We start from the raw sequence: 25,193 nt of genomic DNA, 5'->3' as shown, positions 1-25,193 counted from the left end.
GCTGGGACACGTAACGGGAACTCACTCCATTACATGGCGATAGGGATTCGAACCACTGAACTGCCAACCTTTCTGATTGACAAGTTCAGCGTCTTAGCCACTGAGCCACCACATCCCTACAAAAACATTTTCTCAATCTTACCATTCAAACAACACTGCAAAGTGTTAAAATATTAGAAATAGATATTGAATTATGCCACTCCACAGCAAATGAAGACTCAAACCATTATTTCTATCTAATTACACCATATATTAATTCTTCTGTTTTACACTTTAATCTACGTTCTCTGTATTCCTTAATGAGATTTGTACATTAAGAAAACTGTAGTACCTGCCCTAAAATCCTACTCTGGTTCCCAAGCTTGCACATCAATGTCTCCCATTAACAAATTATTTAGCCTTGGAGTCCCACTGAATAGCTTTCTTGGATATTTCTACAAGGAATCTGATGGTTTCTTATAATTAAAATATAGATGATTTTTTTAAAATATTTCATTAGAAGTGTTTAGGATGCCATCGGCTGAAAAAGCAGAAGAATTTGGAGGCGGACAAATTGTTTCATAAACAAACAAATCAAGCTTGAAGCATCCCATTCTGAGTTCACAACAAGTTGTTCTGACCTCATTACAAGTGTTCAGAGATGTTCCATCCATGCCATAAATATTTTGAGCACAGTATACTTCTAAAACAACATAAAAATGTTTTCAATAAGATCACTTTACTGAACTGAAAGCAGCATGTTTCAAATTCAAAACATATGCTAACCCACTGGTATAAACCAATCTTGAACTGATAAGGTATGACAAATAGTTCAAATTCCTTCTTTCACAGTTAATAATGTATTGAGTTACAAACCAAAATTAGAAATGCAGCATAGGATTTAACAAATCAAACTTTCTCTTCTGTCCAATATACCTAAATTTTAGATAGAGGTTATCTAATGGACTCAGTGGTAAACTATATTAATCACTTTAAATGGCTCTCATTTTTATCATACATATAAAATCTGGTTCCAATGATATTTCCAGCCCTAATTTCAGACTTACATAAAAATCTATCTTCCCTGATCCCTTCCAGATGGGGTAAAGAAATCTAAAGCAGTTGTTTCTCATTTCATTTAAACAAAGGGGCAAACAACCAATTCCTATGTTGTCTAAATTGAGGACATTCTGGTTTATTCAAATTATTAATTCAAAATCTAGCTTGCACATTCTTATAATTAACTCATTTTTAAAAAAAAAATATTTTCTATTTTATAAATATTACATTACATAAGTTACATTATTATTATTACATGATCTCATTATCCCTCACTAGCTACCTGTAATGTCCATATGGACCAACTGTAGTTACAGACCATAGACTGGAAATCATTGTTCTGAACATAGCACACAAAGAAGATGGAAGAGGAAGCCCAGAAATTTCAAAGCCCATAGTCATTTTAAACACAAACCTGTAGATTAGCACCGGATACAAAAATCTTTATGCATGGCATTCTTAAGGACCAGCGAACAAAGGAAGCAAATAACAAAATGTGCATCATGTTGCAATGTGAATTCTGCCTCTATAGCACAGGATTTGCAATGTAGCACACAAGTATGTAAGGGATGGAGCTGAAAACTCTATAAGAAGTTTCACACTACATTGCAAGTTGTTTCTTAGAGCAGTGTTTCTGAACCTTGGCCACTTTAAGATGTGTGGACTTCAACTCCCAAAATTCTCCAGGTGGCTGGGGAAGTCCATACATCTTAAAGTGGCCAAGGTTGAGAAACACTGGCTTAGAATACCCAGAAATTGAAGGCTGGTTGGTCATCTGCCATGAATGTTCTATAGCATCTCTAGCTAATACTCCACCAACACCCATCAATGCATCCTACTGCAAAATAATGATTCACACACATGGGCTGAGAAAAGGCATCAAATTTGCTCACCTGCCAGTGCAAAATTATGCTCCATAACAATCCAAGTGTCAATTTGTGATTTCCATCAACAATGTCTGTCCCTCCTATGTTCACCAGATCCACCTGGAAATATTATCAAACAATAAAAATGTATTCTTAATCAAAAGCAGGCAAACTTTAAAGGAACTAGTAGAAAGTGGGGAATAGAGAACCAGTGGCCTCCTCCCAGCTGTTACTCTACTATAACTCTCACCATAAGTGTCTCACATTCCCTGAATCAGCTATGTAACTTAATGATTTAATTGTACGTGAATAATTTAATTTAGATTAAATGGAGTACTATATAATGTGCTGGTTTTAATATACTGACAATATGATCAGTGGTGGGAGTGGCAGGGGAAGGATACTGCAAAATCTCCATTCCCACCCCACTCTGGGGCCAGCCAGAGGTGGTATTTGCCAGTTCTCCAAACTACTCAAAATTTCCGTTACCGGTTCTCCAGAACCTGTCAGAACCTGCTGAATTTCATCCCTGAATATGATGATCAATTCACAGGAATTTATTTTCTTTAAAAAATATGACACCAGCAGGACGATGAGCGTGTACTATAAAGGCATAATTAATGAATAAAATATAAGCAGGTGGCAGTTGTGATCAGGAGGGTTTTTTGCAAGTTGTGAATAAGTTACAACCTTTCCTGGAACAATCCGTACTCAGAGTTATGCTGTGCTGTAGTCACCTCCCATCTTGGCTATTGTAATGAGCTTCTACATGCGACTACCGTGCTTCAGTTGGCTCAAAACGTGGTGGCCCCCATGATTTTGTGCAAACCTAGATGTGCACATGTGTCACCTCTCCTGGACTGGCTGTTTCCAGGTCAAATTCAAGATGCTGGTTGTCACCTTCAAAGCCCTACATGGCTTGGGGTCAGAGTATTTGAAGGACCATCTTATCCCAGTCATATATACCTGACCTACAAGAATAAGGAGGCAGGGAAGGCTAAGAGTCCCCCCTCTTAAGGAGGACCATCTAGCGCAGCGATGTCAAACTCAAGGCCCTCAGGGTGGATCCGGCCTGCAGGATGTTTAGATCTGGCCCATGGAGTCACCCTGGAAATAGTGAAGGACCAGACCGTGATGCCTCTGCCAGCAACAAAGAGCTCAGGAGGGCTGCGCACAGCCATTGCAAGCTCTGTTTTTGCTGGAAGAGGGTTGCTGGATGCCATTGCAGCCAAAAACGGAGTTTGGGAGCCCGTTTTTGCTGGCAGAACACTTGGGCTGCCACATATGCCCCCAAGACGAGTGATGTCAAGCTGGTCACACCCACCCTGGCTACGTCCCCCATACCCTCAAGGTCAAAGACAACCTAATGCATCCCTCAATGAAATCGAGTTTGAAAACCCTGATCTAGTGGGATCAAGAAGAAAGGCCTTCTCTGTGATGTCTTCCTACTTGTGGGAACATCATCCCTGAGGAAATAAGATTGGCCCTCACTTTTTCACAAGCTCTGAAGACATAGTTCTGCCAACAGGGCTTGGAAATTCCAGAGTGATATGGAGCCCATCAGCAGCTTTTCTGATTGTTGTCGCTAGGAAAGTTGAGGTGGGGATATTGCTTTTGTACCCTCTAAGCCAGTGGTTCTCATCCTGTGGGTCGGGACCCCTTTGGGGGTCGAATGACCCTTTCACAGGGGTCGCCTAAAACCATCGGAAAACACATATTTTCTACGGTCTTAGGAACCGAGACACCAATTTTATGGTTGGGGGTCACCACAGCATGAAGAACTGTATTAAAGGGTCACGGCATTGGGAAGGTTGAGAACCACTGCTCTAATCCAGCCAGAGTTATAGAGAGTGAATTGGGTGTCCATATAAATTTTCATACATAAATCCTTATCTTTCATTTTTTGCAAAATAAAAGTTCTCATGCTATCAATGCAACCTTTGCATTGCAAATATTTCCAAAGTTGCCACAACATACTTATCAGTAATAAGAAAACAAAGTTTTTACATTTTCCCATTTAAAAAATTCTATTACTGAGTCAATACCATAAATCTTCTAATGTAACTTGACCACTTTTAGCTTCTTGATGTTACCAGCTCATTTCCAAAGCTGAGCTCTTTTCCTATAGGACAATTATACGGGAGCCTGAATTTACCTTACAAAACTTTCGTGAAAAAGTTTACAAAAATAACTTTTGGGGAAAAGAAATAATTTGTCATGTTACAAGGAAAAGGCAATTTCCAGAAGCTGAACCTGCCAGCTCCAACTCTTTCTCCCCTACACAAGGGTATATCATAGATCATTCCGAAGGAGCTTTTAATTCCAGGGCCAGATTCTGGAGAATGTACAGAGTAAAAGAAGAATGCAGGCATCAGGAAAGACATGTGCTGTAATTGTGTTTAATTCAGTAAATGGAGTCAAGCTAGTATTCAAGTCTAAGGGTAGACAATATTCAATTGGATAATTACTTCTTACAAGCCAATGAATCAACAACATCTCTTATGAGTCTAATGCACCTGAGAACAGTCTGAAGTCTATACAAACAAAATTACAATTTGGCTCAGCCGCACAAAATAAATATTCATATTTATTTACATCTACAGCCCCTTAGGATCTCCAAGAACAAGAAATACAAGTTCATTTCATTCCATATAGCACACTTGGTTATCTGCAAAGTACAAGCAACTAGGAAAATTGAAAGGAGGCATGTTAAGTTGTACAAATTCTTAATCCATATACCCCTACTGAAAGACAGAGTTTTCAAAAAAATAATTTTACAATTTATCTTTTCCCCTCAAGTTTCAAAGAAACTAAAGGATTTAAAAACTTACATTGTTCTGATGTAAAACCTGAAGTACTTTGTTGACATTATTCAAAGCATGGACTCTAGTCGTTCCACGTTCTTTTAGCTTGCAAAAAGAAAAAAGAAAACAATATGCAAATAATAATAATAAACACTACAATTAACTTTTCAGGAAAAGCCCAATTAAAGCAACGATGCAGATTTTGGAACATTTGCTCTAATTGAACTGAATGCATATTCTCTTTCTTTTATCCAAGTAACAGGACTGCAATACCCTGCAGTATGCATTATTTTGGCAACATATGTCAAAACATTTTAAGAACAATACTGTACAAAATGCACCGTAGCAAACTTTAGTTGTATGCATTCTTTTTCTCTCTTCAAGCATGAGTTTAGAAAAGCACATTTTACAATTTTGTTTAAAAATTGAAAGCTGGTGTAGAAACATAATTTACAAACCATGCATATCAATGCTCTTGTTAATTAACTAAATTAACTAGAGTTCTATTTCCAACAGTGGGAGAAATAGGTTTAAAACCTTAGGCTTAAAATATTTTGCTTCCTGCTGAGGATACTAAATTAGCTAAACTAATTGTCACTGGGCAATATAGACCAGTGTTATTCAACCTTGACAACTTTTTAAATGTGTGGACTTCAACTCCCAAAATTCCCAAGCCAGCCAATACTGGTTCTGATATTGTAAATAAGCAAAGGCATAGAATTTTAAATTATCTTTTCAAGATGGTGAAGATAATGGTAATTGCCACTTACCAGTGGATTCCCTGTTAGCCCTTCTAAAAGATCTAAGAGTTTCCTCCCATCTCGAAGATCTGTGAATATGTCCTTTATTGGCTGTTTTCCAAACTGTAAAATAAGATAAATAATTTTTAGAAAATAACTTCTGAGTCCAAAATACAACATAAACTGTAACCAGATGTCATCTTGAAATACTATTATCTACATGTTTTATAGCATTCCAGATTAGCATGATCTTTATACCAGGGCTGTGCTCTGTTTTTTTCACATATTCCTATTCTCTTAGATGGAAAAGAATAGCACCAGAAGAAATTTTGTACCCCAGGAATGAGATAGAAAATCGGAGATTTCTCTTGCAAGGAAATATTTTAGGGAATTTATTTTAAATACATGGAGACCAGGAGAGTTGCAGAATCTTTCAGCTGTCTGTCTAAAATAACATCCATCCACCAGCCACCACCATTATACCATCAGACTACTTATAATAGGTAGAGTGCTACTATATGATGAAAAACTACTTTTTAAACAAGGAAATGGGTGGAAACTAATCATGGAGAGAAACAACTTAGAACTAAGGAGAAATTTCCTGACAGTTAGAACAATTAATCAGTGCAACAACTTGCCTCCAGAAGTTGTAAATGCTCCAACACTGGAAGTTTTTAAAAAGAAATTGGACAACCATTGAAATGGTATGGGGCCGTGATGGTGAACCTATGGTACGCATGCCACAGGTGGCACATGGAGCCATTGGTTAGGGCACACAAGGCGTTGCCCTGTCAGCTCCAGCGCGCTGGCCAGCTGACTTTGGCCTTCTTTTTTGGCTGTTTTTTGCCCTCCGGAGGCTTCCCTGAAGCCTCCCGAGGGCAAAAAACCACCTAACGTGCAAACCGGACGTTCAGGAATGGACTTCTGGTTTGCGTGTTGGGCTGTCTTTAGCACTCTGGAGCTTTCAGGAGGATTCCCTGAAGCCTCTGGAGGGTGAAAAACTGCCCTACGGGCAATCCAGAAGTGACTTCCAGTTTGTCGGTAGAGCCGTTTTTTGCCCTATGGCGCCTTCAAGGAAACCTCCTGAAGCCTCCAGGGGTGGGGGTGCAGAGGAGGCTGTTTTTGCCCTCCCCAGACTCCAAGAAAGCCTCTGGACCTGGGAAGGGTTTAAATGGGTCTATCGCGGGCCAAAAGCAGAGGGGGCAGGGGTCATGCGCGCATGCATGCGGGGAGTGTTACATGCATAGCATTATGGATGTGGGCACGCCCGTGCATGCCCTCCTGCTTTTGGCACATGACCCAAAAAAGGTTAGCCATCACTGGTATAGGGTTTCCTGCTTAAGCACTAAGACTAGAAGACCTCCCAGGTCCCTTCCAACTCTGTTATTCTATTCTAAATCCAGCCTCCTGTGCAGAAGTGAAATGCTACTATGGAAGCAGTAGATATAGGTAGTCCTCAACTGACAACAGTTCATTTAATGACTGTTAGAAGTTACAAAGGCACTGAAAAAGAGTGGCTATGATCATTATTCAACTTACAACTATCACTGCATCCCCATGGTTACATGATCAAAATTCAGATACTAGGCAACTGACTCATATTTATGATGGCTACAGTCCCAGGATCATGGGATCCCCTCTGGCAACCTTCTGACAAGCCAAGTTGATTTGGAAGCCAGATTCACTTAACAACCATGTTACCAACTTAACAACTGCAGTGATTGACTTAACAACTGTCTCTTTTAGCAACATAAATTTTGGGCTCAATTGCAGTTGTAAATCAAGTTGCAATTAATAATTTCAAAGCATCTCCTTTACAACCTAGCCATGGAATAACTGTAAGGGAGAAAAGAGAATAATTTGGGCAGCATCATTTCCAGATATGAAAATGTCATACTCTAGGACTGTTCATAAAAATAAAGTTTCCAGTTTGAGATGAAATGATAAGGTATAAAAGATGAACAAATGTTTCCACCCCCCAACCCTCATTCCCATCTCAGACTGTCATCCTCTGTAGCTTAAACAAGCTATATCTGGAAAGATTAAGTGCTACATTATGCAATAAGAAGAACTATGTTCTCGGCTGCACGTCCTTCTTCAATAAGATCACAATTCAAGCTTGAAAAAGCCTACTTTATGTTGATAAAGCTCACAAAGGATGCATTCTTCTTTTGGGGGGGAAAATCAAATAACTTCAGCTCTTTTGCTTGCTCCACCCTTTGTTTAGCTTAAGCTTGAGTGTTTCCAATCTATCACCAGTTTGTTTTCCTTTCTCTGTATTGATTCCTTCTAACTCACCCAACAACAAATTTAACACAAGGCAAATTCAGTTTGAATTCACAGGCCCTCAATAGCTGAAGTTTAGTTAATCAGTTTACAAAATATCTTAATGCAGAAATATGACTAAGTTCTGGAAGGATATTTAAACTATATTCTGATGAGGTTTTTTTTTTAAGTTCCACTGATGGGTAGCATCAGTGATAAATAATTTAAATCTCTTTTCTTTATTGAATATATGTCAATTCAGGCAGAACTTTCAGTATCAGACCTACCTGGGCCTAGCCAAGGCAAGCCACATGAGTTGAGAGATGGAACTGTATAAAAGTGCTTAGGGAAATTGTTTGAAGATAGCAGTCATGAACCAATAGGAACTTGGCTATTAAGTAGTACTAGGAACCTCTAAGTTTTTGATCCTAAACTATGTTCACGAACTGGAAACAACCATCATATCCATCAATACAATTAGTCCTGTTCCCTAATGGCAGCAAAAATGGATATGGAAGACTAGAAAGACTGTAGGTACCATATTTTTCGGACTATAAGATGCACCAGAGTATAAAACGCACCAAGATGTTGAAGGGGTAATTTTTAAAAAAAAGGTTTTTGCACTCTGCAGGCCCCCCAAAACCTCTGCACGCCTTGTTTTTTGTGAAAAACAGGGCATGCAGAGAGTTTGAGAGGCATGCAAAGTGCTCCTGGGGGCTGGGGGGGGGCAAAAACAAGCAAAATATTTTTCATGAAAATGGGCCCATTTTTGCAAAAAAACAAACAGGGCATGCATAGGCTTTGGGAGGCTTGTAGAGTGGTTCTGGGGGCTGGAGGGGCAAAAACGGCCCATTTGTCGCTCGTTTTTGCCCTCCCCAATTTCGAAACCCTCTGCACATCCATTTTTGGGAAGGGGGTGGGGTTTCAGGAGGCCAAAAATGTTTATTCAGTGTATAAAACACACCCAGATATTCATCCTCTTTTGGGGGGGGAAAGGTGCATCTTATATTTCGAAAAATACGGTACTCAAAGAGTACCTTACTAAAGCATATTAAAAGGGGGGAAGCATGAAGTTACTTTAGCTCTTCATTACATTAACTTCTTAGCAACTTCTTATTAAACTTTCGTCCTTGTCAATTCATAGGAACAAAACATGAAGATTATTACTACAGGCTATTTATTATTCAGGGAAGGAAAGATTTCTAGTACATAGATAGAAAACTAATTTCCAATTCATGTTCTGTAATCTAAATATGGTACTTTGATATCTATGTCAAGATTTTCCATTTGATGTACCCAAAGCATGAGAATTTGATGTGGGAAACGATGCACAAAGCAGAAAGGTCACTACGCAAGAGAAGAACAGTTTCAGTAAATAAAATACAGTGCATTTTGCCAGCATCTAAATTTAGTGCACGATCTTAAATGAGAAACATTTTATTGTGGCTTTCTATCTGTTTATTTTTCTGCTTGAATTCAAGTTTGCATTCCACTTATTCAAGAAAGCAACAAATTAAATGTTGTTGAGGTTTTGGGGTAGATGGATATTTGCTCTTTGATATACTTGTGACCAAAAACAAAACAAAAAATAGTTCAGTTAGTTTATTTATCCATTTTAATGACAATACAGGAAAAACTCATATATAATAGATTATTTCTAAAACAGAAATGAACAGCAACAACTTTATTTACCCTCATGATGCTAAGTAAGGAATAACAGGCTTGTCTTCCAAAATACTGTTTAAAGTTTAAACCACAATTGAAAGCAACCTAATTTGTAAAGACTATCAAAGTGAAATCAAAGCTCTCAGAATCACGTTAGCACAGTGTCTAGTCCAATCAAGATTATGTGTATCCCCTTTGAAGTGTATGGAAGCATGTCCTGTATTTCTTCATTTTATCTGTCATAATTTTGAAATTTTATAGAGAAACCTCACTTCTAAATAGCTCACACAAAGACATCCCATTAAAGAGCAAACCCATACGCTCATCCACATGAGCTACTTCTGGATATCTTTCCCTTTCTGAAAAATCATTTATAATTAGATTTTAATACCAGAACACCAGTTAAAGATTGGCTACAAAACAGGATGTAAAAGTATGACTTCAAGTCCTTTTGCAAATTATGAGCAGAATCAAACTAATTTTTCTAGCTGGTGAAACAAACAAGAAGAGGGGTTGAAGGCTGAATATCTCCAGAGCAGCTTGGGCGCTGCAGTTACCTTTATGGCAAATCCATTTACACACTATTTATTGTTGAATTGTGATTTATAATTTGAGTTTAATCCAAGTTAAGACCAGCATAGAAACTGAATGTCATTTCATTCCTACTTAATTACATTTAAACAACTTAATTAGGTAAGTTAATATTGCTCACTGTGTATTTAAAGAGTTTTTCTCTCCTGCCTATGCCTAAAAAAAGATGTTGCATTGGAATCTTTTTTCTTCTTCTTCAGAACTACCTGGAAGCTTGAACAAATACATCTGTGCTTTAAGGAAGAGCATAGTGATATATTCAGAGGAGACCCAAATAAATTTTCCAAATTATTTGTTGAGTAACTACAATGGTTACAGGAACTAAAAGAGAGGAGCTGCTATTTACTCTGTCATCCAATAAACTGCTCAATGTGTGCAGTTCACTACATGTGCACAAGGTGGGGAAATATTTATTGATATTGCTAATACTACAGATAGTCCTTGACTTACAACCACAATTGGGCCCAGAATTTCCTTTGCTAAGCAAAAACCATATCAGAGATCAGAGATGTTTTACAGTAAGCAGTATGTTGTGGCACAGTGAGAAGGTGGGGGAGGAACATGTGCCAGTCCTGGAGGCTGGGGAAGGCTCAGATGAGAGCTCTGCATTGGAGGCAGAGATGGGGCCAAGGCCATCTGGCAGTGATCAGGTGCCTATGGAGCTAGACAGCAGTGAGGCAGAGGAACAGCTAGAGCCTGTTTCCAGTATGCGCATGCACAGAGCTGCCAGAAGAAAAGAACAACTCAGAAATGAGGGTAGACTTGGGAGTAAAGTCACAGGTGGAAGGTGATTGGCCCTGTCAGGGGAAAAATTTCACCCTGAACTAAATGAGGTCTAGGAGTCGACGGCTTTTCCAAACAGCATATTCTTCAAGAAGCGAAAATGAAGTCCAATAACAAGTTCTAATTAAAAACAAACTTTAATACAAAAATAAGAAATAAGGAAATAAACAAATCTATCTAATTGTTACATTTTGGCTGAAGCAGTTTGTCTCCCAGCTTCCTGGCAGACGGACAAAGATCAAAAGGAAAGAAGTCTCTGGAATGTGTGATGAGCAGGCGCAGTACATCATTGCTGATAAGACCTATGACCTGCGCAGTAATTCATCAGTAACTATTCAGTTCAGCTAGCAAACATTTAATGCAGTGACAGGCCCCTCCCATAGGAAATAAAAGAGGAGCGAAAGGAGAGTGGACTTTTGCAGGAAACAAATTGTTCATTCGGTCATTAGATTCGTTTCAGGAGTGTGAAGATCTATCTGTGAATATCAGAGACTCTGTGCCCAGTGTGCAGAGCACCTCATTTGGAAAATATTTCCATGGCAGCTTTCCAAGATAGATAAGGTCTGTAGTCATAACTATTCCTTTGAAAGACGGTTTGCCAGGCCTTGCTGAATGTGAATGAGAGGAATTCACATTCATTTAATAAGAGGGGTTTTGTCAGGACCAGGACTCTGCCTTGTGCTTTTTGGGGAAGCCTAGGTCAGAACACCATAGGGCACAGGCTACTTTGAGACACAGGGCCATCAACGCTACTAATATCTAACATGTATAGATAAAGATAGGAACTGCAAACAACCAACCTTAGTTTTATGCTATCCAACTTACAGCTACATTCAGTCTCTAATTGATGCCTGCAATTGAGCCCAAATTTCTATTTCTAAGCAAGGCAGTTGTTAAGCGAACTGTGTCTCCTTTTACAACCTTTTTTTGCCAGGGTTGTTAGGCAAATCACACAGTTGCTAAGCAAATCTGGCTCACCCCACTTATTTTCCTTGTCGGAAAACAGTTGGGGAGGTTACAATGATGATCACATGACCGTGGGATAGTGCAGCTGTCATAAATACATGACAGTTTTCAAGGGCCTAAATTTTGATCATGTGACCACAGGAATGCTTACAAAGGTTGTAAGCCTGAAAAATGGTCAGAAGTTGCTTTTTTCAATATGGTTTCGTAACTTCGTTCACTAAACAAAAGGTTGTAAAATGAGTATATCTGTAGTCTGCCTAAATCTATCTGTACTCAGTACAGCAGGGATGTAAAACTTAAGGCTTAGATCTGACCCACAGGGTCAGCCTGGAAATAGCAAAGGACCGACCTGTGGTGCCTCTGCCAGCAAAAACGTCACCTATTGAGCTCCGTTTTCACTGGCAAAGGGCTGCAGGAGGCCATCTCAGTCAAATATTGGGCATGGGAGTACACGCAGCACCTCCCCAGCTCCATTTTTGCTGGCAGAGGGCTAGCAAAGCAAACTAAAAACAAAACAAAAGGAGAAATGTTTCCCCTTTTACATTTGAGCATGGATGAAGGGAGAGGAAAGTAGAAAGGGAAAGGGAAAAAGAAAAAGAAAAAGAAAGAATGATAGGAAGAAAGCAAGGAAGGAAAAATAAGGAAAAAGAGGAAGGAAGGGAGGGAGGGAGGGAGGGAGGGAGGTGATTATAATGAGGGTGAGGGAGGGTCTCAGGGATGTCACAGGTTCCCCCGACAGGAGTCCCATGTCACGTCCACCATGGCCATGCCCACTCCTGGCCTTTCCCACCCCGGCCCCCCGAGATCAAACAAAACCCTAATGCAGTCCTCAATGAAATCGAGTTTGACACCCCCATAGTAGAGGTACACTATAAGGTCAATGCATATAGATGCAGCCAAATCTACACTGGAACATCCTATACAAGTTACCGAATGTTACATTTAACTGAGATCTTCCATTGGGCAAAAGGTCATCATACTGAGCACCCATACCCACACCACTGGATATGAAATAACTTTGTTCATTGCTGGAAAAAGCAAAAGATTTACTTTGGAGTTGCAATTCTGAAATTGGCTGAAATCCCAACAACACTGCTGACAATGCCATACTGCTCTGAAAAGGACTGTAGAATTTCTACATGCGGCTTTTAAAAGACAATGAATCAAACATTTGTTTCCAGAAAGGTCAGAATCTCCGGAGAAGGTTCTGCCAACACAGTCAGCTTTCAAGAAACATATAATGTACACAGTCTATTACTGGGCCCTTTATAACAAAAGGTATTTCAAAAAGTTATGCATTAACCAAATCCTGCAAACTGGAGCTGAGGAGGGGAAGAAGGAACTTAGCAGCAAAGAAAATGGCTGTTTTAAAGGGTGATTAGCACAATTAGGTTGCAGCTAATACAAAGGACTTCTAATGGAGAAAGAGGGAGAGAGCGAAACAAATATTGTTGGGGATCTAGAATTGGAACATATTATAATCCAACACATAACTGAAGATGCTATGTTTTACTGAATATAACTTAAGCTAGCCTTTTTCGACTTGATGCTCTTGCGTGGAAGTTCAATACATCTGGAAGAAAAGAGATTAAAAAATAGCCCCTCTGAGCCATCCTTACCTTCGAAAAGCGAGTGTTTATCCACTTGGTAAAGGTTTTCTTTTGTACATCTTTGTGCTCATCTAGAAAATAAGAGTTAAGAAATTTAAATATCTCGGTTCTCAGTTTTATGCAATGGTATACCAGCCAAAAATTTTCTTCCAAGAAAAGTTATCAAGAAAAAAACAGAGGTTCATTATGAACATGGAGACATGAGGTAACATTTCAAATTAGAATGTGATTTCCAAGCTACATGACTCTCAAAATTCAAGGATAATAGATGTCTCTATCAGAAAGTAAACTGGTGTTTATAAAGAGAACAGATTTTCTGTACCTTCACCTGACCAAAATTTTTCTTAAGAGTCCTCAAAAACAAACTGTTAATCTTTTCAGGAGAAGCAAATTCCGAAGACTGGTAATTTCTGAAGAGTTCCTACAAACTAATTATTAAGAAAGAGCTATCAAATTCCTGAGTTTCACTGGGCTGAAATGCTTCAAACCCTGAAGCTCTTAACAGGCAATCAGAAAGTCCTCTTAATTTGATCCCACAGAGATAATTCCCTTAATTACCTTCTACAAAGATAGAGAATGGTATTTAGAGATATCTGGATATTTCACCTCTTCTCTGGATCGAACAATGTTTCCCCCCAAAAAATGTGATATCAAAGTTAGACTTCCCTCTCTGCTGAAACAAAACACTGAAGTCATTTAGTAGACTTCTCTTTCTTCTTCTTTGCTTCGGTTCATTCCTTTTATTTTTATCAAACAGAAGTTTGAGACTAATATTGCTAATTTCAAAATGTGCTTGGAACGCCAAACTCATTCTGACATCATCCATTATATTAAGACACAAAGGTCAACATTCTTTTTTAACTAGTTCTTAAAATTCCCCTTTCCTTTAATTGCTGAAGGAATTTAGAAATAAAAGCGGGAATTAGCCTGTGGGTTTTCAATCACAAGACCAAGAATGCTGCAGAATAACAAGCTTCCATTTGCTTTCCTTGGGATTATACTGCTCTAATCTATATGCACCAACCCTCTCCCCAGACTGTCCAGGCAGAACTGAAGAATTGAACAGCCAAATTATTCATTAATTTTTATACATTACCTCATTAAAAAAATCAGTAATCCATAAAAACATCAACCAACAAACATAAATCACTGGAGAACCATCATGCACATCCAAATGCTTGTGTGAACTGTCTCAACATGCCATTTTAAGAGACAACAGGTGGGATTTTAAAACATGCCTCTAGGCAGGGAATTTCAAAGCAGTAGAATTGAGATGATCCTGTCCCATAGAGTTGCCCTTCCCACACTGGTGCCTTGATGTGTGTAGCAGTTTAGTTCTTTTTATCTCCAACTAATACAATAATCACATTTATTTTGTTACCAATGACAGAAACCATAATCCAATCAGAGAAGTTTAAAAAAAAAAATTTATATTTAACTGCAAATATCAAAAAGGACATAATGTGCTTGTAAGAGCAGACCTGTCCTATGTTGGAACCAAGAGGGGGTCAAAGATTAGTGGGTTCAAATTAAAATAATGGCTATCAGGCCTGAATATTAAGAAGAATGTAATGACAGCAAGAGCTGTTAAGTACATCAGTAGTAACTCCATTTTCACTAAAAGGATTTTTAAATGGCCATGATGATTATGATTGGTATCCATTCAGTTGTGTCCAACTCTTGGCAATTCTATGGGTCGATCTTCTAAATCTTGCACTACTTCAAGTTGTTCTATGCTCTGGCTGGTGTCAGATGTGATAGTGTCCAGCCATCGTGTTCTTTGGCGGCCTGTTTTCCTTTTACCACTAACTTTTCCCAACATAATTACTTTCTCTAGTGGATTCCCACATATGATGTGGCCAAAATAAATGAGATGCAATGGATTCCTGCAGCAGATGGCTAAACTGTATGACTTATAGTACCTTCCAGCTCATGCATTTTACGATTTCAAGTCTAGGGGATACCAGGCATCTATTTTCCATCTAAAATGTAAATGATGCTCTTAATGAACAATTAAGAAACATACATAAGAGAAGGCAGTCTGCTGTTTAAAACATTTAGCGCAGGGATGGAGAACCCACAACCAACCTTTAGATAATAGTACTGCTGAATTCTACACCCTCATCACCTCCAAATGGATCAGTGAGCAGAGAGGGACAATGACAGCTGTGCTTCTTCGACATGTGGCAGTAATAACATCTGAATAACAATAGCACTTTCTACTTTAAACATTTCTTCATCCAGATGAAACAATCATCTTTTGCTTATGGTTTCAGATGACAGCTATAAGGAAAGCCTATGCAGAAAAGACCGTGGGCTGGAATAGCAATGCTAGAAATGAAGCTCACTGCCAAAAAAGAAAAACCCACCTCTGCACCCACTGGAGAGCTTCAGTAAAGAGGCACTGAGCACTGAGTCCTTTCCGTGCCAACTCCCATCACTACAGTAACTTTGGGGAACTAATTAGACCATTCCAAGCTTCAATATATGGAACAAAATCCTAATGCATTGAGAAGCCCAAAGCTAAATTCATTCTCCAGGTACTTTTTGCTTTTCTCTTTCCCTGGTTTGTTTTCCTCCTTTAGGGAGAATTTATTTAAAGTCTAATTTACCTTATAACTTTCGCGGCAGACAGGTTTTGTTTTGTTTCTATTTTGTAAATTGTTCAGACAGCAATTCAACCCAGACAGTAAGATATAAAAATGAGGCATAAAAAGTTTAATCAAATAGTGATTGCAGAGTAATAAATAATAATGAATACATAAACACACCCACGTGTCCTCAGTTTTGGTATTTCCACAAATCCTTTTTGCATAAAAATGCAATAAATATTAATGAGTTAGGCAATGCCTTTTATTATATTATTCAGTATTATTTTTAAACATGATTCTCTGCTTCAGATGACAATCTTTGCTAATAGGACTGCTCAACTGGCAAAAGTTCCTTTTTCAGGATCCAATTATTAAAGAATTTCACTTTTTCATTTAAAAAAAACTCAAAAAATAGCTTGACTTCTAGAAAGAGAATGGGATTGTGAAAGTAAGAAAGGGATGTCCTCATGTTTGATATATGACCCATGGGGAGTCATTTCAAGCCCATTCAAATTTGTGAGCAAATATCACAAACACAAGCCATTTCACAAGAGCATCTTAGAATCATTTTTAAATCAAATGCAAACACACCTTTGTTTACTTAGATTCTGTGGTTATGTTTACACAGTGTGCCTAGCTATCATTTCATTAATCATAATTTGTTGTCTAAGCCACAATGGTTTGATTGGCAAATGATGCCATTCTATAAAATATGCCTTAGAAACTATGCCTCACACTAGATTTAAGAGCTTTCTAAAACACCAGTGTGCCTTGAACCATATGGAGTTGTTCCCTCAGTTCAGTGCTCTGATCATAGAAGAGCAATCAGTGTAAATTATTAGTAATATACTATTAGTAAGGAATTAGAAGAAGTTGAAAAGGAAGATTTCATGTCAAGCATCTTGCATAATAACTTGTTTCAATAAATAGTAACAAACTTCAGTAAGTCCTTATATTTAATTAACCATCCAATAACCTTGAAACCTTAGCTGTCAATTGATCCCATTAACCCTAGTCGTGAGTTCCCTGCAGGATTAATTGCTATGGGACAAGGTCCACCAGTTCTATATTAGTTACTTAAGTCACCTAATTCATATTTGACATATATGATTTATCTAGCATTGGAACAGCACATCTATAAAACCAGCTCTGTCATTTACAAACCATAATTTCTTGTTCAGTGCTACATGTGGACCCCAATCCTTTTGGCTTCTTCAACAAACCTTAGCTAAAATGACAAGATATTAGTACAATATATGAGTCCATCTATTATCTAATCTCAAATTCATATAAATTCAAGATAATCCCATTCTATTTAAGTGTGACATGTTGTTGCATCACTGATCACAAGCAGATTCTTTGTAATAAGACAATCAATGGGTAAGAACATCTTTAATCAGATGGAAAAATCAGCTTCATCAATGTAAGCATGTTATGACATTGACAAGAAACTTTATCAATAAGCTAATTAACCCACCTATATATTCCAACCACTGTAATTGTTCTAATTATTCTAAAACAGGGATCTCCAACTTACCGTAGCAACCTTGAAGACTTGTGGACTTCAATTCCCAGAATTAGTTAGCTGAGAAATTCTGGGAGTTGAAGTCCACAAGTTTTAAAGTTGTCAAGTTTGGAGATTTCTGTTCTAGAAAGTTGAGAAAATTAAATATTAATAATTTATCTCTATCAGCAGTGGAAGGAACATAATGAAGGTCATCTGGGCACAGAAGAGCCTGCAGAGTGTGTGGCAGCAGGGGCTTTGTGCTGTGGGGCTGGCTGACCAGAGGGATGGCTTGAAGCTGAGGTCTTCAGCAATGATGCAGATTGCACTGGGCCTGAAGCAGAGGCCTGGGTGGTGGCAGCTGGCTGAGATTTCTGAGGGTCCCTGGGCTATCACCACCAAGAAATGCACCCAAAAGGGCAGATATTGGGGGGGAGAGGAAAGTGGAAGGAACTGAAGCATCCCTGTAGTCAATACTAATCATAAATGGGAGTGGGCTGCCAAGCACCTGAACTTGATCATGTAACCATGAAAGTGTTACAACAGCTATATCTTAGAAAGTTAGCTGTAAGTCACTTCATTCAGTGCCATCGTAACTTCAAACTGTGGTTGAACAAATGGCAATAAGGAATACTTGCATAGACACACATAACTGCCACGTATCATTCTTCATTGCACATTCTTCTCACTTTTGAACTTTCTTTTGGTCCAGTACAGGTGGGTTGCTATGTACATTTACACCTAAAAAGGTCTGAGTATGTGCAGGACATTAGAAAAGGGGGGGGGGATTACATTTCTGTAATGGAGATTGCTCTGCGCATGCACAGAACTAAAGATGGCACCGCCGACAATAGAACCGGTTCAGGTGCGTGGGCAGCCAAGTTACTACCTTCTTGGCCGAACTGGTCTGAACCAGTAGGAACTCACCTCTGGTCCAGTAGCACAAAGCCCTACATTTTCTCAGACCTTTTGAGCTGATAAAAGTTTAAAACTGCCAACTTGTTGGGAGTATTCAGAAACAGCTCACAGGTGGTCTTTCATCCAGATTAAACTATAGTTAATATTTACTTGATTTGGAATGTAAAGCAATACACCCAAAGACTATGATGAATGACATTCTGTCAATCTATGCAATGAAATGTGCTATATAACCTGATACCCCATTCATTCATCCAGCACACCAAAGTTATTGTCCAAACCTAGCTTGGACTTTGCAGATTATACAGACACATACACTAAACTTTACAAACTGGAACTTCCAGATATGTTTGGATTACAGCTCTTACAAGGCATTGGCTCAGCTTTCTGGGAATCACAGTCCTATCTGAAGGTGCCAAATTGCAATCAGATGGTCAAGGAAATACTTTGAAATTAAACTCTCTTATTGTAACAGTGAGCTAAATTTAGTGGCAAAAAGGGCGTTGGTACTTACCTGATACACCTCTTCTCATAGTGGGGGAGGAGTATCCAGGATGGGTTGATCTTGTCCTCTCGTTGATTGGACTGAGTCAGATAAGCTCTTTGGGACATGCCCTGGTCACCAGGTACTGCCCAGTTATCGGCGAAGAACTCTATCCAACTTGTGCCATCCATTCCAGACTTTTATTCTAGTTTCAAACCTTTGATTTATTCCTTCAACATAACAGTTTAACAACCAAACATAACGCTTTTGCTACATAACCATGTCAGGGAGGGGCTGGATACTCCTCCCCCACTATGAGAAGAGGCATATCAGGTAAGTACCAACGCCCTTTCTCCATAGTGAGGAGAGGAGTATCCAGGATGGGACGTACCCAAAGCCTACACGTCCCTAGGGAGGGTTACACATGAAGAGAACATGCCCAAATCTATGCCTGATGGGCGTGTCCCCTGCCCTGTGAACAGCCGAGAACACCCTGCGACCGAATGATGCTTCTGCTGAAGCAAAGGAGTCCAACTTGTAGTTCCTCACAAATGGTGAGGGGGAAGACCACGTGGCTGCCCTACAGATCTCAGTCAATGAGGCCTGTGTGGCCCAGGCCATTGAAGTGGCCACGCTTCACGTGGAGTGTGCTGTAATAGGGCTCGGTGTTTGCAGGCCCTGTGTTTGGTAGGCAGTAGCAATACAGGTTCGCAACAACCTGCCTATGGTGGTGGAAGTCACCTTGTTTCCCAGAAACCCGGTCTGGAAGGAGACAAACAGGGTTTCAGATTTCCTGTTCGGCTGGGTTCTTCTGAGGTAAATCCTCAGAGCCCTCCTTATGTCCAAGGTATGCCACATCCTCTCTTACGGGTGAGAAGGGTCTGGACAGAAATTGGGCAATATCAGCTCCTGCGAGCGATGGAAGCAGGAGCACACCTTGGGTATGAAGGAGGGGTCCAACCGTAGCACCACTCTGTCCTGGTGGAACATGCAGAGATCCTCCCTGGTGGACAGTGCTTGCAGTTCGGATATCCGCCTGGCGGAGGTGATAGCCATCAGAAAGACCACCTTAAGAGTCAAAAACCTAAGTGAAACTGTTCGTAATGGTTCAAACGGGGCGCCTGTCAGAGCGTCCAATACCTTGTGCAAGTCCCAGGAAGGGTACCTGTGTACCGTGGGCGGTTTGAGGTTGAATGCCCCCCTGAGGAATCGCCTGACCATGGGATGGTGAGTCAAGGTCAGGTCCCTGCTGCACGGAAGTACCGATAAGATGGCCGAGACCTGTCTCCTAATTGTATTGCAAGCTAACCCTCGGTCCAGGCCCGCCTGGAGAAAGTCCAGAACTTGTGGAACAGTGGCCTGAACCAGATCATGCCCCCAGGAGTTGCACCATGTAGAGAAGGCATGCCATGTAGCACCATAAATGTGCTCTGTGGAGGGTCTGCTGGCGGCCTGGATGGTCTGTATAACCCTGGGGGAGAGGAGGTCTTCCCTCAGGATGCTCCGCTCAAGCGCCAAGCGGTCAAGTGGAGCCAGTGAGGGTCCGGGTGCTCCAGCGACCCCTGGCTGAGGGAGATCCTCTCCTGGGGGATCCTCCAGGGCCTGTCCACCGAGAGAGATTGGAGATCGGCAAACCACGGCCTCCGGGGCCAGTGTGGGGCAATCAGCACCACCTCTGCTCCCTCCCGAAGGATTTTTTGTATGACCTTGGGAATCAGGGGTAAAGGTGGATAGGTATAGAGGAGTCCCCGGGGCCATGGCCATCTGAGAGCGTCCACCCCCTCCGCCCCCCATGTCTGGTACCTGGAGAAGAACCTCAGGAGTTGGGCGTTGAGGGGAATGGCGAATAAATCAACCTCTGGGCATCCCTAAGTGCCCTGCCACCTCCTCGAACATAGCTGGCTGCAGCCTCCACTCTGAGTTGTCCACCTCAGCCCGGCTGAGCCAGTCGGCTCTGATGTTGTCCACCCCTGCTATATGTTCCACAGTCAATGACAAAAGGTTCCTTTCTGCCCACTGCCCCAGTCTTTTGGCCTCCCGCATGAGGGCCTTCAATTTGGTGCCCCCCCCCCCATCTGTTTATGTGAGCCTTGGTGGTGATGTTGTCCATGAGGACTAAGATGTGACTGCCCCTGACAGAGCGATGAAATTGTAACAGGGCCAGGCGGACCGCCCTGAGCTCCAACCAGTTTATGTTGTGAGTCAATTCCGCCTGGCTCCATTATCCTTGCGCCATCTGAGCCTGCAGATGGGCGGCCCACCCGAGCAGGCTGGCATCCATTGTTACCGTCACCCGGTCTGGCGTCCTGAAGACTTCGCACTTGATTGTCGCCAGAGACATCCACCAGATCAGTGAGTGGGAGACTTCTGCTGGGAGAAGGACTTTGGTCTGGGAGCAGCTCATGCGCTTCGCTGGAAAGGCAAAAGGAACCATTGGAGGTCTCTGGTATGGAGGCGAGCCCCAGAGGACAATGCCGATGGTGGAGACCAGGGTGCCCAGCAGTTTGGTCAGAGTGGCTAAGGACACCCTAGCTCCCTGGGTACCTGGGAGGCTAGCTGCCTGAGGGAGAGCTATCTTTCTGGTGACAGAGAGACCGTGCCTGCCTTGGTATCTCTCAGGGCTCCTAAGTGGATCAGGCTATTGGAGGGGTGAAGGTGGCTTTTGGCCAGGTTTACCGAAAACCCGTGGTGTCTCGGGGCTATCATTGTGATGTCTAGATCCCGTAGGGCACGGAGGATTACTTTCAACAACAGGTCATCTAAATAACATTGAATTTGAACTGGTAACTGCCTCAGGTATGCTGCCAGAGCAGTCATTACCTTGGTGAAAACTCGGGGGGCAGAAGACAACCCAAAAGGCAAGGCCCGGTACTGGAAATGGTGCCCTAGGTAGCAGAACCTGAGATATTTGCGGTGTTCCTGAGCAATGGGTATGTGCAGGTAGGCCTCTGTGAGGTCTATGGAGGTGAGGAAATCTTCCTGCCTAACTCCCTCCAAGATGGAATGCAGTGAGTGCATCTTAAACCTCCTATAGCGAATGAAATGGTTCAGGCGTTTCAAGTCAAGAATCACTCTCCAGCCACCCAAGGCCTTAGGAATTATAAAGAGAATAGAGTAATACCCCTGACCCAGCTGTTCTAGAGGCACTGGTTAGATAGCCCTGATCTCCAAAAGGTGTTGGATGGCCTCCTTCATCCGCAACCTCCGGGTCGGGTTATTTGAGACCGGGCAGATCCGGAAGAAGCTGGGGGGAGTTGGAGAGGAACTCACATGAAAGGCCATACCTGATGGTGTTCTGTACACATTTATCGGAGGAGGATAGGTCCCAGCAGTCAGCGAAGTACGCCAAGTGCCCCCCAATAGGGGGGTGAGCTAGGTCTAGATCTAGTTTTTGCGGAAGGGGCACCCCCCGCCTCCTCTGCCCCCTCAAAAGGGCCGCTTCTGCTGCCTACCTCTCTGCTGTCTGTCTGGGTGTCTCTGCCTGGCAGAGAATCCTCCCTGGTACTGCCTGGAACCTGAGTACCCCGCATCTGGCCCCCGAAAGTAGGACCCGAAGTCTTGTCCCTGGGAATAGGAACATCTGGGGTATGGAGCCGCCCTGATGTTGCCCTTCTTCGGAGCAGTGGGAAGTACCTTCTGCTTGTCCTTGTTCTCAACCACGTAGGGATCAAGAGCCATTCCAAAGAGGGAGTCCCCCGTGAAGGGGGCCGATGCCAGGCACCACTTGTGGCGTACGTCCACCTGCCACTGTCGCAGCCACAGCAGCCTACACAATGCTCTGGACAAGGCGATGGTCCTGGAAGCAAACTTGGCTGCGGCCAAGGTGGCGTCCGATGAAAATTGGATGGCTGCCACCAGTTTGTTGATGTCCTGGTGCGATCTGACCTCAGTTATGGGGAAATCGTTGCTGTGGCTCCTGTAGCCACAGCAGAGAAGACCGATTGAAGGAGGAGGAGGTGGTGGCTGCTTTCACCACCCAAGCGGCCACTTGATGACTCCTTTGCAGGGTGAGGTCCACCTTCTTGTCCTCCAGTTTCAGAGCATCCTCTGGTTCCCCGGGCATGTTGGTAGGCATATGCAGAGCTGTGACAGGTGCTTCGATGGTGGGTTGCGACAGCACCTGAGCCATGGCCTGATCCACATTGAAGAAAGCCTTGTCCATGGATGTAGGCATGGGTCCCGCTGTGGGAGATGCCCATTGACGCTTGACCAGGTCAAGGAAAGCCCTAAGAGTTGGCACCGTGTCGGCCTCGATGGCCTGCTCATCAAAGATGGTCTCTGCTGAGAAGCCCTGGCATTGAGGCGGTGCTTCTGCTGATCTGTTGCCGAGCTTGATGGCTGTCTTGGCCTTGAAGAGAAGTGACTTGTACAAGGAGGGCTGGAATAACCCGGAAAAGATCGGCTTAGGAAGGGGCATGCCTTCGTCTTCAGACAATTTGTCCTCTCTAATCTCGCCCTCCTTGCATTCCAGGTCACTGTCCTCCTGGGATGAGGCCGGGGATCTGGGGGGGGGGTCCTCCTTTTGGGTTTCCAGGCCTTCTGGGACCCTAGGAGGGGATGCCACCTGTGGCTGCATCTGTGGCTGTTGGAATGCCGCTGCCATGCAATGCTGGAAGGCACGCATCATCAAGTCCTGAAAGTTGGGTACCCCTGTGGGGGTTGCTGGCTGGTGCCCATCTGTGTTTTTTACCATGTAATTCAATTATGGATTTCTATATATATGATGCTGAATCAGAGATGAGGATCAACCCAGTACAGTATCTGGATTGCTTCTATATTCCTCTCAAAAGATCAAACCTAAATGCCCTATTTCTTTTGGAAATACCGTATTTTTCGGAGTATAAGACGCACCTTTTTTCCTCAAAAAAGAGGCTGAAAATCTGGGTGCGTCTTATACATCGAATACAGCATTTTTTGCCTCCTGAAGCCCCGTCCCTCCACCAAAATGGCTGTGCATACCCTCATCAAGGCTTTCAGAGAGCTCCTGGGGGCTGGGGAAGGCAGAAATGAGCCTTTTGCCCCCCCTCCCCAGAGCACTCTGCAAGCCCCCCCAAGGCTATTCACACCTTTTTAAAACAACAGGCCCATTTTCACGAAAAATGGGCCGTTTTTGGGAGGTCTGCAGAGTGCAAAAACTTTTTTTGTTTTCCTTTTGGAAAGCTCTTTAACTGGTTGATGAGAATTACATTGATCAAGTGCTGTGCCAGCAGAAACAAAATCTTAGGTGCTGCAGATTGTCAATGATTTCCTTCTCTAGCACATGGATAAATACACCAGGAAACATCTACCTACCTACATACTCTTTCTCTCTCTCCCTCTCTCTCTCTCTCTCTATCCCTCTATCTACCTACCTATTCTCTCTCTCTCTCTAACCCTCCCTCCCTATGATCATACATACCTACCTAACTACTTTCTCTCTCTCTCCCTACCTACCTACTGTATTTCTCTCTCTTTCTCTCCCTCTCTATCCCTCTATCTACCTACCTACTTTTTTTAAAATTTGCCTCTTCAAAACCTTGGTGCATCTTATACTCCGGTGCGTCTTATACTCCAAAAAATCCGGTAATATAAAATATAGTTTTGTACCATTTCTTTGAATTTGTACCATTAGAATTTTAAAGTAAGTTACAAAATAAATCTCACAAAACACTTTGTTTTGTATTTGTTGGCACTTGCTCAGCAATGTTTAAAGATGAAAATGCAGTATTAAAGAATAGAAGTGTCTTTATTAATTATTTTTTTCTTGTGCTTTAGCTTGATATACAGAAAGTGACTTTAATGAGCTTCATGTATTATGAGAATGAAGACAACCATATTTTCAGCAAGCCAATGCTTGTTAAATTGCTACTGTATTTTGCTTGCTCGTTTTGCTATATTTGCTTTTGTCAACCTCTTTTCATAAATACAAGCTATCAACACAGATTTTGTCAGACAGGAGGCATTCTTATCCAGGCAAGGATAAGTTAAATAAACATTTAATTTGGATGCAATATGACTCACTTTCCAAAACATAAGAAGAAACATGACAGGCTAGATGTATACAATATTTTCTAGGCACTGTTCTTTTTTACGGTCTTAAAAACTAAGCTTTTGTCACGTCATTTAAACATTTTAAAAGATGTTGAAAAAATAGCACTAGCAGCTTTATTGGTTCACTTAAATAAATGTTATCTTCATTTACATTATAGAAAAGGTAACTTTCCCAATTTTAGGACTCCTCAAATGTCATACAACCGGAATTAAATATTGTGTTAGCAGACTTCCCATTCTACAATATGTTCTCAATCTTTTCTGCTTTCCTGTTGGTCTAACAACCCAAGAAATGTATTTATTTAAAAATATGTATTCTGCCTATTCCCATGTTATAT

At 41.5% G+C, this 25,193-nt stretch overlaps 1 protein-coding gene across 4 annotated transcripts in view; it reads right to left on the bottom strand.

Annotated features, from left to right (window-relative positions):
• UTRN (utrophin) overlaps window positions 1-25,193 on the bottom strand; it is a 389,350-nt gene that overhangs the window by 327,370 nt on the left and 36,787 nt on the right. For all 4 annotated transcript variants that reach the window (XM_081943506.1, XM_081943504.1, XM_081943503.1 and 1 more), the window contains exons 3-6: window positions 13,338-13,399; window positions 5,479-5,571; window positions 4,736-4,813; window positions 1,932-2,024 (exon numbers count right to left, since the gene is read on the bottom strand). In XM_081943506.1, the coding sequence (XP_081799632.1) occupies window positions 1,932-2,024; window positions 4,736-4,813; window positions 5,479-5,571; window positions 13,338-13,399 (326 nt within the window). The remainder of the gene's footprint in view (window positions 1-1,931; window positions 2,025-4,735; window positions 4,814-5,478; window positions 5,572-13,337; window positions 13,400-25,193) is intronic.

The sequence above is a fragment of the Natrix helvetica genome (assembly GCF_964273705.1).
Source record: "Natrix helvetica genome assembly, chromosome: 2".
Taxonomy (NCBI): domain Eukaryota; kingdom Metazoa; phylum Chordata; class Lepidosauria; order Squamata; family Natricidae; genus Natrix; species Natrix helvetica.
This window is presented reverse-complemented; position numbering and strand designations above follow the sequence as displayed.